At 47.7% G+C, this 17,724-nt stretch overlaps 7 protein-coding genes across 7 annotated transcripts; 2 read left to right on the forward strand and 5 right to left on the reverse strand.

Moving 5' to 3' along the window:
* Nucleotides 1-1,422: 1,422 nt before the first annotated feature.
* EDB91DRAFT_1255212 (uncharacterized protein) lies at nucleotides 1,423-2,785 on the forward strand (the record flags this gene model as incomplete). Its single annotated transcript, XM_041323939.1, has 5 exons — nucleotides 1,423-1,740; nucleotides 1,873-1,992; nucleotides 2,048-2,153; nucleotides 2,210-2,323; nucleotides 2,730-2,785. The coding sequence occupies 5 exons, from the start codon at nucleotides 1,423-1,425 to the stop codon at nucleotides 2,783-2,785; spliced, it is 714 nt and encodes a 237-aa protein (XP_041170467.1).
* A 157-nt stretch (nucleotides 2,786-2,942) lies between these two features.
* On the reverse strand, nucleotides 2,943-4,474 carry EDB91DRAFT_1087451 (uncharacterized protein; the record flags this gene model as incomplete). The annotated part of the gene is made up of 9 exons (XM_041316213.1): nucleotides 2,943-3,026; nucleotides 3,294-3,365; nucleotides 3,424-3,495; nucleotides 3,682-3,753; nucleotides 3,941-4,012; nucleotides 4,061-4,132; nucleotides 4,191-4,247; nucleotides 4,315-4,335; nucleotides 4,394-4,474. The coding sequence occupies 9 exons, from the start codon at nucleotides 4,472-4,474 to the stop codon at nucleotides 2,943-2,945; spliced, it is 603 nt and encodes a 200-aa protein (XP_041170468.1).
* A 3,095-nt stretch (nucleotides 4,475-7,569) lies between these two features.
* Nucleotides 7,570-9,302, forward strand: EDB91DRAFT_141253 (ketopantoate reductase PanE/ApbA-domain-containing protein). The gene is made up of 7 exons (XM_041326204.1): nucleotides 7,570-7,707; nucleotides 7,797-7,871; nucleotides 7,928-7,990; nucleotides 8,052-8,347; nucleotides 8,409-8,754; nucleotides 8,803-9,014; nucleotides 9,065-9,302. The coding sequence occupies exons 1-7, from the start codon at nucleotides 7,629-7,631 to the stop codon at nucleotides 9,140-9,142; spliced, it is 1,149 nt and encodes a 382-aa protein (XP_041170469.1). The 5' UTR covers nucleotides 7,570-7,628; the 3' UTR covers nucleotides 9,143-9,302.
* A 160-nt stretch (nucleotides 9,303-9,462) lies between these two features.
* EDB91DRAFT_1062846 (kinase-like protein) lies at nucleotides 9,463-10,358 on the reverse strand (the record flags this gene model as incomplete). The annotated part of the gene is made up of 4 exons (XM_041314562.1): nucleotides 9,463-9,933; nucleotides 9,998-10,035; nucleotides 10,088-10,118; nucleotides 10,167-10,358. Coding segments are annotated over 4 exons (732 nt in total), but the record flags the coding sequence as incomplete, so codon positions are not given.
* A 1,208-nt stretch (nucleotides 10,359-11,566) lies between these two features.
* Nucleotides 11,567-13,003, reverse strand: EDB91DRAFT_141320 (uncharacterized protein). Its single transcript, XM_041326205.1, has 3 exons — nucleotides 12,623-13,003; nucleotides 11,740-12,558; nucleotides 11,567-11,674 (listed from the first exon to the last, which is right to left on the reverse strand). Exons 1-3 carry the CDS (start codon nucleotides 12,869-12,871, stop codon nucleotides 11,615-11,617), a joined length of 1,128 nt encoding a protein of 375 aa, XP_041170471.1. The 5' UTR covers nucleotides 12,872-13,003; the 3' UTR covers nucleotides 11,567-11,614.
* Nucleotides 13,004-13,847: 844 nt separating this feature from the next.
* Nucleotides 13,848-14,395, reverse strand: EDB91DRAFT_1087455 (uncharacterized protein; the record flags this gene model as incomplete). Its single annotated transcript, XM_041316214.1, has 4 exons — nucleotides 13,848-13,865; nucleotides 13,895-14,026; nucleotides 14,077-14,279; nucleotides 14,323-14,395. 4 exons carry the CDS (start codon nucleotides 14,393-14,395, stop codon nucleotides 13,848-13,850), a joined length of 426 nt encoding a protein of 141 aa, XP_041170472.1.
* Nucleotides 14,396-15,359: 964 nt separating this feature from the next.
* EDB91DRAFT_1269165 (uncharacterized protein) lies at nucleotides 15,360-16,412 on the reverse strand (the record flags this gene model as incomplete). Its single annotated transcript, XM_041324543.1, has 3 exons — nucleotides 15,360-15,877; nucleotides 15,934-16,324; nucleotides 16,389-16,412. 3 exons carry the CDS (start codon nucleotides 16,410-16,412, stop codon nucleotides 15,762-15,764), a joined length of 531 nt encoding a protein of 176 aa, XP_041170473.1. The 3' UTR covers nucleotides 15,360-15,761.
* Nucleotides 16,413-17,724: the final 1,312 nt, after the last annotated feature.

Here is a 17,724-nt window from a genome sequence, read left to right on the forward strand (position 1 = left end):
TGGACAGCCCTTCGGTGCACTTTTGCTAGCGCAGCAGCGAGGTGGGGAGTACAAGAGGATTGCTTCGGATAACAATATCATCGCGCAAGTCAAGGACCTGACTGCTGTTGGTAACATGATGGATGCCAGGATGCTAGAGATGTTGTAACTGTACGTTTCCGAAGGAGGGAGATCTCTGACTTGTTTTCATTCACACTTTGGCAGTACTAGTGCCGCATTTGTATCATATCATATGTTAGCTCACAACATGAAAGCAAACCACCACATTTGCATACTCGATTCGTTGCTGAGTACTGGCTGAGAAGGTCCCTACCGCCCAAGTATCATATCAGTGATGTCCGGTATTCATTGCGGTCGTCGTCGCTTGGTCTGGTCGTCTCTATAGGAACCCTATGCCAGTCTAGCTTTGGAATTTGTTCTGAAGCTCACGAATTGATGGAAGCTCAGCCAATGTACCCCCGCGAAATGCATGTTTAGCACAGATGCTAATGAACCCGGTTATTCCAGGACGAGTTGCCCAATGCCCATGACGTAGAGGATTATATGAGCAAGGGTGCCAGGGTCAGGCCAGTTCCGAGTTCAGGGACATCGCAAGTTTTGTGTAGGTGGCCAATGGCCATCATCCAAGATACAGACGGTTTCAGCCTCTCGTCCTCTCTAGACAGCAGTACTTGTTGTCCGATTCGTCAAGCAAGTACAGGATTAATGCATTACTCAGCTAGTGCCTTCGTTCTCTCCCAAAGGACCATAACAATGCGCAGCACTGACGCGACACGGTTAGACCGACGCGGACGACCGACAGCACAGGAGGCGTCAGAAGCACAGAGAGATAAATTTTGCTCAGCTGCGTTAAGCCATACCATTGGCTCGAGACATCTTGCTCTTCGTCTCCTGTCATCGAACCTGCATGCAAAATGAACACTAAAAATGGTCAGTATTATATATGCGTGTGTCTCATGATATCTTGTCATTATAGACTTCATTTTTCGATAGTAAATTCCTTTTTTCACACTATTGCCCATTGACTTACATATGTAGCTTGAACTTCGGAGTCGCGACGTTGATCTAACTTCTAAGCCGCATGTGTCTTTGACACTTCTCGCACTTGAAAAGAGCTAGGTCTGTGTGCCATTGCACCCTCTTCGAAAAATCACTTCGCCTCATTCCCCCATCTTACCATGCACCCACACGTGTCCAGAGTTGGTCCAGAGGAAAAGTGATATCAATTAGATTTCAACTACATCACTCATCAATAGTAATTTCCTTTTTAGCACTCACATCCCCGTCTCGTCAACTTGAACACTCTTCATCTACAACGCCAAGGTAGGTATACCGTTGTCCCTGCTGACGTCCTCTCACAATAATTTTCTGTCTAGACCGCTTCTAAATATCAACAAGACCCACCGCTAACCACCTCGGATAATGTCCAACACAGATTCAGACAGCTTTGTCAATATATCTTCCTTTCTCGGTTCGGGCAGCGACATCTCTAAAGACCAGATGAAGACGGATGTTGTCTCACCTTCCACGTCTCACGGACACAATGAAGAGCAGCTCACAGACCTTCCTAACGAATGGAAAGTTCCCTCAGATCCCCGCCTTCGGGGCTGGTTCACCTTCTGCGGCTTGTTTCTCAGACAGCCTGATCTGGAGGAATTGTGGCAGGAGGTGAGAAAGGCGAATGGCTGGAAGAAGTATAACCAGCGCTTGCGCGATGCGGTGATGTGGATCCAAGAGGGCGTGAGTTTGCCGTTCATTTATATTCTGTCTTGCAAAACTGACTTGTCCGCTTTCGCAGTAATTACTGGTTATATTTGCGGATCTTGTATTCCTGTTGTTTAAACCCCTTCAAGACCTCGACTCCGCTTCCAGCATGTTTTATTACGCGCTGATATGCATGTCGATCCAGTTCTCCTGCATGGAGTGTGTTACAGTGCGTCGTTCAAGTTCACCAGCGCGATGATGGAGGCAATTGAGGATGCCAAACAGAAGGTAGATAATTTCCCAAAGCATAGAGCACTGTCATTGACCATAAAAATTCGCTCAGGGCGAGCAAGTATCCAAGCTGATGGGATTAGAGGTCCTGTGTCACGTCGGTTGCTTTCGCATGATACGGTTTTCTCTCGCCTACTCTTCAGCGTTTCTCGCGGGTGGTAGGCTCTTTGGTTTTGGAATTCATCTTGGTTCTGACTCGTTGTAATTGTACCAGGTCTCTGTATGGTTGCTCTGGGGGTGAATGGATTTATAGCCACTGGGGTGGCCATCACGGTCGGCATACTCTCAGACGCGACTTTTATGAAGAAACGAGCCAAGGATAAGGTCGGTGTGTCGAGTAGGTGGCATTATGTGGGTTTGCACTGCCCTGCTTTACATTCTACGAAATCGTTTTACCTCTGGCGTTTTTTGGTAAAATCCGCAGCATCCATACGAACCAAATTTTACTACTTTTTGTAGATGTTCAATCGATTTGTACGCTTCGAACCAACGGTCCGTAGCTGTCCCTCTTTCCCCCCTTGAGTCCACCGTGCATACATGCACTGTTAGGGTAAAGCTCACGGGGCGGAAATTACTTGGGATCATGTATTCATGATGAGCCTGCTCTCGGCAACACAGTGTCCAAATGACGGGTGTACTTGCAATATCCGGCAGCCCACTAGTACTGACACAGTCCGCGATCTGTGTCTAAACCATATAGGTATGTGACATACTGAAGGTGCATGCTTGAGTAGTATCGACGACCGATGGCTTTGGTACTCCTCCGGACGAAATCGATGTTGATCTCTGACGCGTGTCTGCCCAAAATAGTCGATGATGCTTTTTTGTCGTACTCCCGTGTGATGTCACTCTAGGCTACCCTCATGTCAAACAGTTAGTGTAATCAAAGAACAAACGTATGTCCATTGGCTTGTGCGTCTATATATTTACCTGATGGTTTCAGTTAGTTAGGTATTGGGCGTTGAACGTTGAACGCTCGAACGTTCAACTTTGTGCTCCCGAGATATCAGGATCATTGGGATGTAGACACACTGATGATCAAGTCCTCAGAAGGTATTTCATAGCACATACTAATTTCTTCATTCGCGTTACACACTAACTCAAATTGCTCTATGGATCTAGAATTTCAAGTGGCGATTCTGCCAGTTCTGCCAGCACAGCCGGAAGAATCGGCCGTTACCTGCTTATCGTGCACCATACCCTTTGGTTTCAGATGCCGACGTCAGTTCAGTCTATGGCTTCTGCGCACATTGTGTGGTGAGGTCAGCGCGACAAGATTCAATGCAGAGAAGGCTTACCACTACGGCACGCTTCTCAAGCTCGACAGCTGTTTTCTTGCCTGGGTCATTCTCTGGCTCTGGATTGTTGCTCTGTGCACATTGTATGGTGAGTTAAACACGACGAAATTTGATGCGGGGCAAGGCTTACCACTACGGCACGCTTTTCGAGGTCAACTGTTGTTTTCTTGCCTGGGTCGTGGTTTGGCTCTGGATTGTTGCCCTGCGCATATTGTATGGTGAGGTCAACACGATGAGATTCGATGCGGAGAAGTCTTACCACTGCGGCACGCTTCTCGAGGTCGACTATTGTTTCTTGCCTGGGTCATGGTCTGGCTCTGGATTGTTGCCCTGTGCAGATTGTATGGTGAGCTCAACAGGATGATATTTGATGCGGATCGAGGCTTACCACTATGGCACGCTTGTGAAAGTCGACTGTTGTTTTTTTGCCTGGGTCGTGGTCTGGCTCTGGATCGTTGCCCTGCGCACGTTATATGGTGAAGTTAACACGATGAGTTATGATGCGGAGCAAGGCTTACCACTACGGCACGCTTCTCAATGTTGATTTTGTTTTCTTGCCTGGGTCATGGTCTGGCTCTGGATTGTTGCCCTACGCACATTGTGTGGTGAGTTCAACAGGATGATATTTGATGCGGATCGAGGCTTACCACTATGGCACGCTTGTGAAAGTCGACTGTTATTTTTTTGCCTGGGTCGTGGTCTGGCTCTGGATCGTTGCCCTGCGCACATTGCACGGTGAATTAATTTTGATGCGGAGCAAGGCTTACCACCACGGCACGCTTCTCAAGGTTGATTTTTGTTTTCTTGCCTGGGTCATGGTCTGGTTCTGGATTATTGCCCTGCGCACATTGTATGGTGAGGTCAACGCGATGGCATTTGATGCGGAGCAAGGCTTACTACCACGATACCAGTACGCTTGTCAAGGTCGACATCTCTTATGATTGCCGATGTGCCCTAGTTGCCCTGCGCACATTGTATGGTGAGATCAACATGATGACATTTGATGCGAAGCAAAGCTTACTACTCCTACGTTGCGAGAAACCTGTGGAAAATGTATCTCGATGTCAACCTGACAAGACTTGATGCGAAGCAAGGCTTACTGGGACTACTCCAGCGTTGACATCCAGAAGGGCCGTCAAGCCAAGGAGAACACAGAAACCAGTAGAGAGGCGGGCGAACATGATAGTGAGTTGATCTTTGACTAGAGAGAATTGTTGGTGCTGTCTGATCTGTGAAGATCCTCGGTTTTTATATTCCATAGAAAACTCCTGAGTCCTAACAGAGTGTTTTGGAATTTTTAAACACATGACAGTGCTGACAGAATTGATACGAGTAGTTCCGGCGGCATTCGTCAAAGGAGTTAACGCATACGTACAGGGCCCAAATCGCGGCAGGGTCATAGTTCGACAAGTGCTTTATGGTATCAAATAAATGTAGGATGAAAAGTCATCGGCAGGCACGGGAACATCGACATTGGCCCACGACATATCTCCTTGCAGAAGGCCTTGAATAACATGATGCCATCTAACCATCGTTGGTCACGAACCTTGACCAACGACGGTCAGGGGTAATTGTTGGTGTTAGTGTCACTGAGTGGATTGTGCCAGTCGATAGAAGCTGGTCTACACGCTATAAACTGCTTGCAGATAAGACATGTAGACTGATGTTGTTTAAAGATGATCGATGGGACTCATCACCGGTTCGCATGATAAAAAATTTTGCGATGTGGAAAAAAGAGCATTGGTAAAAAGGGCCATTCGAGGGACAGAAGGACAAGGTGATATTAGCCCAAGGCGACAGAGGGGTTGTGAGCGGTGAAGAAGATGACGCATTTTTATCTGGGACATCGAGTGCAAGCAGAAAGTATTCAAGCCGCTGGTGAAGCACACAAACTTGGCAGTCCATGTTGTTGGTGTGCTTCTCACGCAATGGAAAGAGACTTGCTCTGAGTGGGTCTAGAGAAACAGGTTCTGCAGCTGTCTGCAGCATCGATGCACCGAACGCTTTCTATGGCCAATTAAAATTAATGGTTTCTCATCATCGTCATCGTCGACAGCATCACGAAAGGGAGAGTACTTAAGAATTTTTAACCATAAAGCAACTCTACTCGCCACGGAGCTCGAGCACACGGTTTGTAAATAATTTTTTTCGCAGTGGCCAGATATACGTGAAAGTATCGAAACGTTGCTTGTGTCAATCAAGTACTGTCTGACGCCGAACGCAAGGTGGCACCGGACCTGCCATGACTGAGCAACTGCCACGTCGTCTTGGATTTCATCACTGGGTGTTGGCATTATCGATGGCTTGCACCGAATTTACGCCTTGAAGGAAATGTGTAGTCGGAGACTCCCGAAGATCGTTTTGAGCGACTGATGCATGACGTCGGAAACAAGATCGCAAAGAGTTCTGCCAAATCAGGTAGCCTATAGTACCATTGTTAACATGTCCGACCACGGTGGACGACAGCTGATGAGACAACGGACCAGCTGTAAATCCTTAAAAATGCAGAAGTCGCTTGAATGACCCTCGTTAAAGTGGCCAAGGGGTTGGTTATTTCTCAAAAATGTGTATAAGACTCAGCACAGCGCAGATATGTCTGAGTGGAATATCCGGAAATAACTGTAGAATGCAATGGCATGATCTAGATGAAGGAATAGGTACGATTTAGAACGCGCAATACCGCAGGAAAGTCATTCGGGACTTTACGATTTAGGACGCGCATATACGTGTGTGATATTGATAGGCGTTGCAAGTGTCTGTCACTCAACCGATCAACATGAGTCATGGTGGAAAGTGAAGACGTAGACTAGTAATGTGTGAAACTTACTTGACAGTGGCTCAAACATCTGCCCCAGGCCAGCGTGATAGGGTTGGAGGTTCCTAGTGACACTCGTGTAACACTACTACATGTGGAGCTGCGATAAAACAAATATCTGCATATTGATGTCTTCTGCGGACCTTCTCCTCATGGTCCTGCGGCAGCTCTCAGACTCGAGTATCAGTACAAAAACAGAGGGGAGTGAAGTCCATCTAGCTTGATATATCTGAATAGGCGATAGCAACATGTGTTCTTTTCTTCTTGTAGAGGGTGAGCTCCCGAACGACTAATTATGTCGCAATTCTTGCGTCGGGCACAGATTCCAAACTGTGTTTATTGTTCGCCGATTCCATTGGATCACGGCTCACGATCAGTTGTAGTCACGTGTAGTGGCCGGTTGGTTCCAATTCGATCCAATTCGTGGTGTGGAAGTGCTCCACGACAGCCTAATAATACATATGATAGAGTGGGATGATGCAATCTACTCGGTCGGGAAACGTACGTGGGGCGGCATTCTTGGTAGCATAGAATCCATCATGACAGCTGGCATGACTATGCTCTCATGGGGAGAACCGCATTTGCTGAGTTGCTAGCGCTGTAATACATCAGTGTTCCCGCAAAAAATGAAAATGACAATCTGGGAGACGATGACGTTCCGTTCAGCACATACACCATGCCCCATGCGTACCTTGTGAGGCAAAAATGGTTCGAAAATTGCGCATGGGGCATGAAGTCGTAGCCCTACGTTCGACTCATGATCCATAGCAACAATGCAGCTCGGTGTTGGGTCAATAGTATTCCTCGAAAGATCTTCAACTCCCCTGTCACGCTAACCAAGGGACTCACATACGAAATATGCCTCCCAAATACCACCACCCCACCCCCACCCTTCTCTTGCACGATCTCGACGCCATGGAAGCCTGTTACAATGGCGTTTCTTGTAGCAGCAGGAGAAACTACAAAGTATGATTATATCGAGTCTGGCTCGGTGAGAGCGCGTGGGACTGGAGTAAGGCGGGGAGGGGAGTTAGATACAACTGTGGATTACATATTCGCCTTGGGGAGGACATCTGCAACATGTAAAGCTGCCCTTATGAACAATTCGTAACCTTTCTTTTCTCCTTCTATTGATTGATGCAGATATATGCCTGGGATGGAGACAAGAATAGATCCAGGAATAGAGGCACATTGGGCGTAGTAGGTGCCAGTAGGCCACGGGTGGGGTAGGCACGGAAACGAGTGGGACCTGGTGAATGAGGTGCGTAGTGGAATTGGTTGTTTGGGCAGCTGGCAGTGCACCAGGCCCCAGATCAACTCTATGTAGAACTCTCGAGTATCACACTCAGGAATCAGAGTAGATCTCACGCAGATGACTTTGAGTTTAACGAACGAGCCAAAATTAATAGCCGATGGGTTCCGAAGCGCCGCCCGGGCCGTAAGTAGTTCTTTGGCTGCAAGATGTCGGCAAAATTCAACTATCCTCCTTCAGACCGAGCCTGCAGCCTGAGACTGTAGTCATGGCGTGTCGTGACCAATCTTGTCAAATGCTTACAAAAGATGTCCTGCTTGTTGGCCTGGGTGCAGTTGGAACAATCTGTATGTCGCGCCTCACGAACTTCACTACTAGCTTGTGACACTATTTCAACATTTCGTATCAACGATACTGATATTGGTATTAATCGTAGATGCGTATATCCTCCAAAGCAGCAAGCTTGCGCGAGTCACTGTCGTTGCCCGAAGTAATTATGATGTCGTGAATGGTGAATTATGTTATCTCATCATCAAGATTTGTCCCGCGATGTTGATCCGACTCCAGCCAAGGGTATGCACATCAGGAGCAAAAAGTATGGCACTCACGAGAGCTGGAAACCCTACCGTCGTAAGTAACTCCATATTGTCTGCGATCTCAATCGCCGTGCATTGACATTATTGGTTGATAGTGGTATCGTCGGTGGCAGAAGCCGCTGACAGGTCGTATTCCTACGTGGTCATTACAACCAAGGCAATTCCAGAGGTGGTCGAAACACCTCGTGTCCTAGAACCACTGCTTTCTCGTCCATATAGTGAAATGCACCCCCAGCCTACTTATGTCATGCTCCAAAACGGACTCGGAGTGGAGCGAGATTTGTATCATAGCGCCAAGGCACTCAATCAAGGTCAACCGAAGATCATCAGCGCGCTCGTATGGATCGCAGCGAATTTGGTGGAGAAGAACATGGTCAATCATAACCGCTTCGTGAGCAAAAATGATTCAATCCTTTCGGATTTCTGACATATATCATCTCTTACGGACACAGGATCGTCTTACCATTGGAATGTACAGACATGGAGATCACCTGACGACTACCAATTCTCCTGAAGAATATGCTATTTTGGCAGACTTTGGAACCATGCTCGAAGCAGGAGGTTCAGAAGCGATCATTGTAACAGAAATCCAGCGCAAGAAATTTGCCAAGACAATGTGGAATATTGCATTCTCCTCCTTCTCGACTCTCACTGGGTCTTCTCCTGCAGCGATGTTTCGACCTCCGCCTGAAGAAGGCCAATCATATAGTCCTTACGTCGCTTCTCAGACAGCAACAGTTGTTGAGAGAAACACTATTCCCGTTCTACGTGCGATTTTACAAGAGATGATTACCCTTGGTGATTTCTAATTGTAAGACCTCTTCGTATATCTTACCTATTTCGCAGGGCGTGCACTGGGCTACGCAGACAATGAAGATGGTCTACCTTCTTCCCTCGTCGACAGTACTATATTACAGACTGCTGAGATACACCGCGACCCTGCACATATTACTCTCCCGAGCATGCTCTTCGACGCCCAGAATGGGCTACCTATCGAGGTTGAAGTAATTGTTGGCGAGGTGGTCAGAATGGCGAAGGAGATGGGGGTAGACGTACCAGTAAGCAGTTTTTGCCGTCTCCGACATGATAACTGATCTCTGCCCCGCAGCGTATTGACACTCTATATGCTTTGTTGGCTGTTGTTCAAAACCAGACTCTTGGTGGGTTTAGACAGTGCAAACTGTAGACGCAGCAGCCCTTCAATGCCACAATATTTTGACCTGAGCTAAGCTGCTTATTGGTTTTTTGAACCTGCCAAGGATTTGGTTCTGCAAGACGGTCGATAAAGCGTACAACATTGCAATACACTGCACAGTTACACTGATGAGTCGGTGAAGATGGAGAACACTGTACATTGTCCCCCCCAGCGCCAAGGAAATTAACTTCTGATGTCTTGAATGTCGTATGCAGTGATAAAGCTGTGAGTGGTGCAATGCTGCAAGGTGTGGTGGAACATCCAGGATCTAGCATAGCGTACCATCAACAGATTGTAGTATAAAAGACGAGTCAAGAGCGGGATAGCGAGTCCAGTTCATCCCTAATCACCCTGGCAATTCCCTCAGCCGACGGACGATCCTGAATTGCAGTTGACCAACATTCCTCAATCAAAGTCCAATACTCGTCAGATAACACAGGATAGCGTGATCGTAAAGGCTTGGCCCCGATGCCTATGCGTTGAATGACTGCAGCATCTCGTAGGTAATAGTAGGGCGTAATGACGTCAGTGGGAGGACGAAGATTTCCTAGACATACATGTAGCATGATACCACCAAAGGAGTAGATGTCGCTGTATTTGCTTGGCCGTGTTGGCAATTCATTATCTGGTTCCCCGAGTAGCTCGGGAGCCAGCCATCGAAAGTTTCCGTGGAACGCCGAGGACCAGGAAGCCAGGGAGGTACTCATGGCTTCAGAGTATACCAGGGACAAACCGAAGTCAGCGAGGCAAGCTGTGCCGTCACCATGAATAAGCACATTCGGCTATGTAGAGGAGACGATGTTGACATCTGAATCGCTTAAAACGCTCGAAAAGGGAACAGCTTACCCCAGTTAAGTCACCGTGAATGACATTATTTGCGTGAACTGTCAAGAAAGCGTTATGAATCCAGTCAGGGGTATCGACACTAATACGTACGATATTGCAGGCCATTCGTAATATCTCCGAGCTAACATTGCCATCAGCCAGTGCTTAAGATATATATTACAAAACTTACAATCTGGAATCGTCTGACCATAGTAAGATGTGCATCTTGCCGCTCCAGATAGGTTGTCAGATTACCATTATCTGCCCAGGGGCTGACCATTGCCATGAACAGGCCGAAGCCATGCGTGTAGCCATACACAGGCAGAATATTGTCATGCTTAAGTCTTGCGCAAGTTCTGATTTCACGTCGTATCCTCTGCAAAACCTCTAGCGTAACTAATAAATGTAGAAATTCATCAAGACACTCACTTTGGTCTTTTTCTCCATTGCTCCGTCAAGTTGATCAGAAGCGTAAAATAGCAATGATTTCACTGCAACCTGCAAAATTGTCAACTTCGTACACGCAGGTAGAAACAATATTGCACAAACGGTGATCGGTCCCTGATCCGTTTGATAAGTACATTTCCATATCTCTCCAAATCCGCCACGGGCAACAGGATAGTCTCCAACCTTGCTAATAGATTGTGTGAGGTCTCGGAGCGTGACAGGGGGGACTGATGAACGGGACTGAAAGTAACCGACTATAGTCGTGACACTGTAAGCACTAGAGACACTCACATCTGACTCCGCTCGCACGAATGACACCTGTGGAGCGTCACGTCGATGTTGCTGTAAAAGGATGCGAGCAGTCAGAGACAGATTCAAGGTGACCTCACAGTAAACTGACTTTCTGGAGGTGAGAAGGAGACGAGTGATAAAGATCCATCCTCGAAACACGATGGTTGCGATGCGGCGTTTATGCACGCAACAAACAACTTGGTTTGGAGTGCCAATCAGAGAGATTGGAGAGATCGAGAGCATAGCTCGTTCGTTGCGAGATGTCAAGTAAAGGTTGGATTACCTTGCATATATTTCAAGCACTACTAGCTTTGGCTGAGGTGCTCGCAGAATACCAGGACTTATGAACAACAAGCTCCTCAGGCTCTAGGTTTGTGTTTTCGTGAGATTCAGCTTGTCTTTCCGACTCTTGTCTGCGTGCGTGGTGCGATATGATACTATCAAGCTTGCTGCGTTACGGCGTCAAGGGTGAACTTACTCAGTTAACTCTTTTTTTTGGGACAGGTTGGTTGAGTCCAATCCCGAGTTCCCTGCTAAGCGGGCTAGGACAAACTTCAAACGATATCTGTACTTGCTTCAAGCTTCTTTGGTGACCACCGTAGATCTCTGATCTGTGTGGCTTCCTGTCGGCGGATTCGTGTTTTATTCTGCCCTCCACGGGCACTCGCGGGACACGTCAGAAGTTATGTGATAACTATACAGCTCTCCAACATGGATGCTGCCTTGTTAGATTGGACTCGTACTGACCTATGGCATATACGAAGATTTTACTGCGCATGTCAAAAGACTTCACTTCTACTCTAGTATGCGATAGATATGTATTGGCGATGGATGTAAAAAAATGCTGGAACGTAGGCGTCGCAGATCATTCTTTTACTAATGAGCAACTCGAGCAATGCCTCACGCAAAGCTATAAACATTATGAAGATCAGGCAGCGGATGTCCTTGCAGCGGATTAGCCTATCAAAAGCATGCATACAATGCATAAGCACTCGAGCACAAAACGCATACATGAATGAACTTACAGGATACGCAACTTCATCCCTTGAAAGGCGAATTCGATGTTGGGGCAAGTACCCCTCAAGCTTTGTCCGTGCGTAAGGCAGGGAACTCACCACCTCCTCCGCAAGCAAGCGACCCGCCCTTAAAACACTCGGGTCCGTCACTAAAGCACCACGCGACCCACGACATGCCTTGGCCTCCTCTCCAGCCCATCTAACACTCGCAGGATTGAAGTCTAGAATGAAAGCTGCAGCTCGGGTCGAGGAGTCTTCTTCTGAAACTTCATCGCATGTATCATGGTCTATGTCGGTGGAAAAAGCCACCCTATAACCATCTACATCCTGCAAAGGCTCTACATCGCCCTGTTCACGGAGGACTTCGTCCATCAAGAAAACGCGGGATATCTTGGGACCCCACTCGTTCCAAAGCATCGTGCAGTCAACAGCATCTTTTCCATGAGTGATGGAAAGCAACATTGCGATATCAATAGCGATGTCCAATTGAGCTTTCTGAATGCCTATTGCAAGGGGTATCGACAGAGCCATGATTCCGCTGTTCAGTGGAAGGATCTCTCGAGGACGCTGATTGGGCTGAAGAATCCACTCCTGAAGAGCTCTGGGGAGAAGCATGCGACTGGGAGATATGGATGCCTCTGCTCGGATATGGGGTAGTTGTAAAGACAACTGAAGCGTCACGCGCCCAGACGAACACAGCTGGCTCGGCAAAATGACATCATAAAGACGGAGCATTAGACGGGAAGGGTTGGCGCTTCTGTGGATGACGGCAAGAGTACGACCGTTTATGAAGTTGAAATCGTCGATCCTGTCGGGATGAAATCCCACCTTCAAGTTACAAGTATAACATCTCAGTTAATTTGATTGTTCGGGCCGGACGATGTAGGCTTACCAATTTGAATAAGATGCCGGTTTTCCAGTTATAAAGCAAGAGCATGTTGGCATGGGGTTCTAGCTTGTTCGAAAATGAATCCCTCGTTATGATCGCGCACCAGGAACCCAGTATTCTTAGACCACGGGCGTCGAGCGGAGCGGAGAAATAGACCATTGGGCAGATGCTGGTGAAGAGGATACGGGTTGGACTAGCAGCTTTTGAATGCGGAGACATCTCTCGCAAGGAGAGGAAGCAGAGATAGGACATGCCAGTTCTCAAAGAGGTTTCTGTCAGTGTTATTCAGTTGCGCGTAAGACTACTCACCCAAGGTGCATCCGCAGCAGAACAAGAAGATCCTGCTGTACATCAGCAGCGTGTAGACGAGTAACCTCATCAGCTTGACTATGAAAGGTTGCACGTTCCAATGTATCCCCAACAACAGTCGATGCATCCCGTTTAGACACATACAAAACTACCTTCTGATAGTAGCTTGTGAAGTGGCTATCATTCAGAGTTGCACGGCAGGATGAAATGATCGGGCGCATCGTCCTCCACCTGTGTTCTCTGCACCTGAGGGAAGCCAAAGCCTGTGGAAAGGAGATGATTGGTGATGCGGATGCGGCATTATACTCAAGACCCTCCCGCTTAAGTTCATGGAGGTATGGGACGCGAACTAGGGCACATATAGCTTTAAGTTGCTTACACGTCTGTGAGAGGGTCAGATGCATGCATACGGGAGACATGAGGGTAGCTACCTTGGAGAGACTCTCGAGGTCACTCATAGTTGTTAAGTCGAGCAGATATACAAGCACGTCATCGGGGAGGTGAAGAAAGTGGGATGCATAAGACATTGGAAAAAAAAAATGGGCGACGTCCAAAGGCTGTTGGAAGAATTCATGTCATATATAAGATGAAACATCGGGTCCTGAATAGGTCGCGAAGAGAACCGTCATGAGCAACGGCCGCCGGTGGCCGGTCACTGTTCCACTTACGCTGATGCCGTAAGTATTGACATGGTTTTGGACGAGAAGCAAAGAAGACGAACTTTATGTAACAGGTGTCTCAACAGCATTAACCGTTATGTATAGATCGTCGTGCTTTAGGCCTGGGATGGACTTGTTGATGGACGTAAGTTAAACTTGTGGGCCCTGGCTGAGACTGGCTAAGAGCAGAACAGGAAAGCAATCCCACCTCCATCCTCGCTTTATTATGCAATCGGAAACCAAAAACGACAACACTATTTCTAATGTGTCCTTAGTACCTGGATAAGGTAGAATGCAGCATGCATACTATCCCGAATAGACTGTAGGGGATAGTATATGCAATTTTACCACCATCCGCCACATCCAGGCACCAAGTTATATCGTGCTTCATGAAAGGGTCTGAAGCGGTACCGGACACCCATCCAACCACGGTGCGAACCTGGAGAGTGCAGAGCCATTTTGCGATATACTGAAGGGAGCGCCACTAACTACAAGGACGTCTTGTCCGACGTCCTCGCGCGCTGCGAACTCGGTGAAAGCCCAATTTCCGCCACCATCAAAAGGAACGATCCTCGCGATATGTTGCATATCTGGGGCTACCGCATGGTCTGCAACAAGTGCCAAGTGGACTGCGGAACACTTGGCAACGAAGTTGCATATGCTGCACCAGGAGGAGTGAAAGAGGTAGCGCACTGTCAAGGGTATGAGGTCAGTGCGTTTATTGAGTAGACTTACATGTAGTGTCTACCTGGAGAGCGAAGAGATCATGCTCGAAACACAACGACGCCAACTGCAAGGATGACTTCATTGTTCACATTTCTGGCATCGTTTCAGGTGGTGGCGCCGCGACCTCAATGAATATATGTCGCATATCGGGGGCTATTACCACATGATATCTGCGACAAGTGCCAAGTGGACTGCGGACGCACACTTGGAAACGAAGTTGCCTATTCTGCACATGGAGGAGTGAAAGAGGTGGCGCAAAACCGTCGACGATACGTGGTCGGTGGATTTATTGAGCAGACCTTGTGGTGTCTCAATTCCGGGACTGCTGCAGACTCAAATACGAAAATGGCGTCAGGTAGGGATACAGATCTTGTTTGAAAACCAAAAACCTTGGCAGTCGCGTCGATGACGAATCATATCGACTGTTGTCGACATACGGGAAAGTGCGAGGTTAATCTCCGATTGAACGTGTGAGGCATGACAGGTTGTTGGAAGGGAGTTAGGTGAGAGAGCGGAAGCTTGGCGTTGGAAGGATGGAAGTGCCGGTTCTAGTGCGTCAACGGAGGAACTTTTTTGCAGCGACTCGTGTCAACGACTGTCCGTCTCTGTCACTGCTTCGGATGACACCAATAAGTAACAACATAGATCGTCGGAGATAAATCATAACATAGTCACCATCTTTGGGCCAAGTACGCTGGGGGTGTTAATAGCACGTTAGTACGGTTCATTTGAGCAAATTTGACACTAATGATCATATACCTTCGTCCATCTCCTGCGTCTCTTCATCATGCGGCACTCCGAGGTCTTCGTAAATGTGTCATGTCCACCTGCGGCGTCATCCCATGCGAGATGGAGTTTTTTGCCTACCGTGACTAGGTAGTAGTTTCGCCGAGGGATGGCGCGTGGCTAACTTATGTAAGTGGGACTGGCATGATTTCACCTGACCTTCCCAATAAGTAAGCCTTACTATACTGAGTGATTACGTGGATGGCTCAGTATTATTAGGCTTAATTACGATAATCCTCGACACCAGCGTTAAATCATGGCCTAAATCCTCCAAGTCCTCCAAAGCTCCAAGGTATTATAAGGGCATATCATTATATAATCTATGCACATATTTCACGGTTCCAATATATGCTTGTATCGTCCGAAAGCGGCAATTTTTAGTACTACCTTCGAAAACATAACCCAATTTGGCAGTTCTAAAATATCAATGTTTTCTGGCTACCCCAAGCTTCACCCTGCTCCTCCCTGTGTAGTAGCCTTGTATATAACATGTATCTTAGCTATCATGCATCCTGTAGAACCTACTGAACCGCTATATATGCTACCAGTCATCACAGGGAGTGCATGCTAGCTACAATACTTTATACATGTGAAGAAAGGGAAAGCATGACAGCAAGAGGACATACCCAGCTCTAGCTACATGGAGGTCATTCAAAAACTCGTCATCGACCTGTCCTCCGGAGACGAAAATTTGATGCCGACCATAGTAACAGCGTGACCATAGCGTCCAGAAGGTACAGGACCGCGCGCATAACTACCCGCATCCACTCTCGTGAAACTGGTGTACATGTACATGAACTATGCTTATCAGACAGTGAAGTAGGATGAACGCACCGAGGTTCAGTAAATATAGCGCATCATCATGCTGTTCTGACCGATCGAACAAGGGGTTTGCGTTGGTCTCGCCTCCCCATACAATAAGAACGCTGCTAACGAATGCACTAGCGTGGCCGACTCTTGGCGAGGGTGTTTCTCCACATGTCTCAACGAGAGTCGCGCTCAGATCATGGGCAGAAAAAATGTATAAATCATTGTGGGCTGTTTCGCGGACGAGACCGCCAAAGAGATATAACTCTCCTGAAGCAGTGGTTGTCGCAGAAAGCGTATGCCCATAGCGAGGGAATGGTGAAGGTGAATCTGGTACCGCCTTGCTAGGCGTAGGGAATATAGGGGGAGGGAGGAGTAAACACTGTATGGACCATGGATAAGCTGACCGCCGTTGACGCTGTTGGGGGCCTTGAAGAGGTTGGTGGTGTGAACTGGGGTGTTATTATCATGATGGGGCTGACTTGGTGTTGTCGAGCGAGGGCCATCGCAGGGTTATGAGGAACATTCGTGGTATTTGTACTGAGTATTTTGGGAAAGCAGCGCCCAATTTGAAAAGGGTAGCAAAGACAGTAAGGAGGGGCAGATCGTGCGTCAAAGACTCTGAGTCAAAGGAGAGACTTTGAAGTTCGAGTTCGAGATCTAGCACTGAGCAACTGTCATGATCGATTGATGTACGGAATGACAACAACTTCTTTGCAGCTACAAGGACGTGTCATTGATGGATGTAGTGCTGCTACACAGAATGCTGAAATCGTTAATGAAAACCAGTTAGGAAAGTACGAGAGGCAACTGAAAGGGTGCCAAGGGTCCGGTCACGCCAGTTCTGAGGTCCCATTATCCGTTTTCCTCTCCACCGAGTCTCTGGCAGACAAGTACAGGGATGCACTGCCCAGCTAGCGCTCAGCTCAGTGCCTTCTCTTTCTCCGAAAGGACCCGCAGCACTGACGTGATACGGTCACACCGACGGGGACGACTGACGTGTATGAGGTGTCAGAAACACAGGAGACACATTTTGCCAACCTCCAGCTGCGCTAAGACTACTCTTGATCTGCCGTATTAGAACCTGTATGCACGCTGTGCACGGTAAAGATGATCAGTACCATATATATATGTGCGCTTCTCGTGATACAATTCCTTTTTCGCACTAATATCAACTGACTTATATGTATGTGGCTTGAACTTGGAAGTTGGGAGTCCCGACGTTGATCTAAGCCGCACGTGTCTCGCACTTGGTTGAAAGTGTCGGTCTGTGTGCTCAATCACTTTGCCTCTTACCACTTGATTCGGGCAGCGACATCTCTAAAGACAAGACGAAGATGGATGTCATCTCACCTTCCACACACGGACACAGCGAAATGCAGCTCACAGACCTTCCTGATGAATGGAAACTTACCTCAGATGCCCACGTTCGGCGTTGGTTCACCTTCTTCTGCGGCTTCTTTCTCAGACACCCTGATCTCGAGGATTTATGGCAGGAAGTGAGAAAGGCAAACGGCTTGGAAGAAGTATAGCGAACGCTTGCGCGATACGATGATGGGGATACAAGAGGGCGTGAGTCTACCGTTCATTTACATTCTGTCTTACAAATCTGACTTGTCCATTTTCACAGCAATCACTAGTTATGTTTGCGAATACTATACGCGTGCTGTTTCCACCAATTCAAAACCTCGACTCCATTTCCAGCATGGTTTATTAATCGCCGATATTCTTGTCGATCCAGGTCTCCTGCATGGGAGTGTCTTACATGGCGTCGTTCAAGTTAGCCAGCGCGATAGCGGAGGCAATAAACAGGAGGTA

The sequence above is a fragment of the Suillus paluster genome (assembly GCF_016628075.1).
Source record: "Suillus paluster strain FC165 chromosome Unknown EDB91scaffold_131, whole genome shotgun sequence".
NCBI lineage: Eukaryota > Fungi > Basidiomycota > Agaricomycetes > Boletales > Suillaceae > Suillus > Suillus paluster.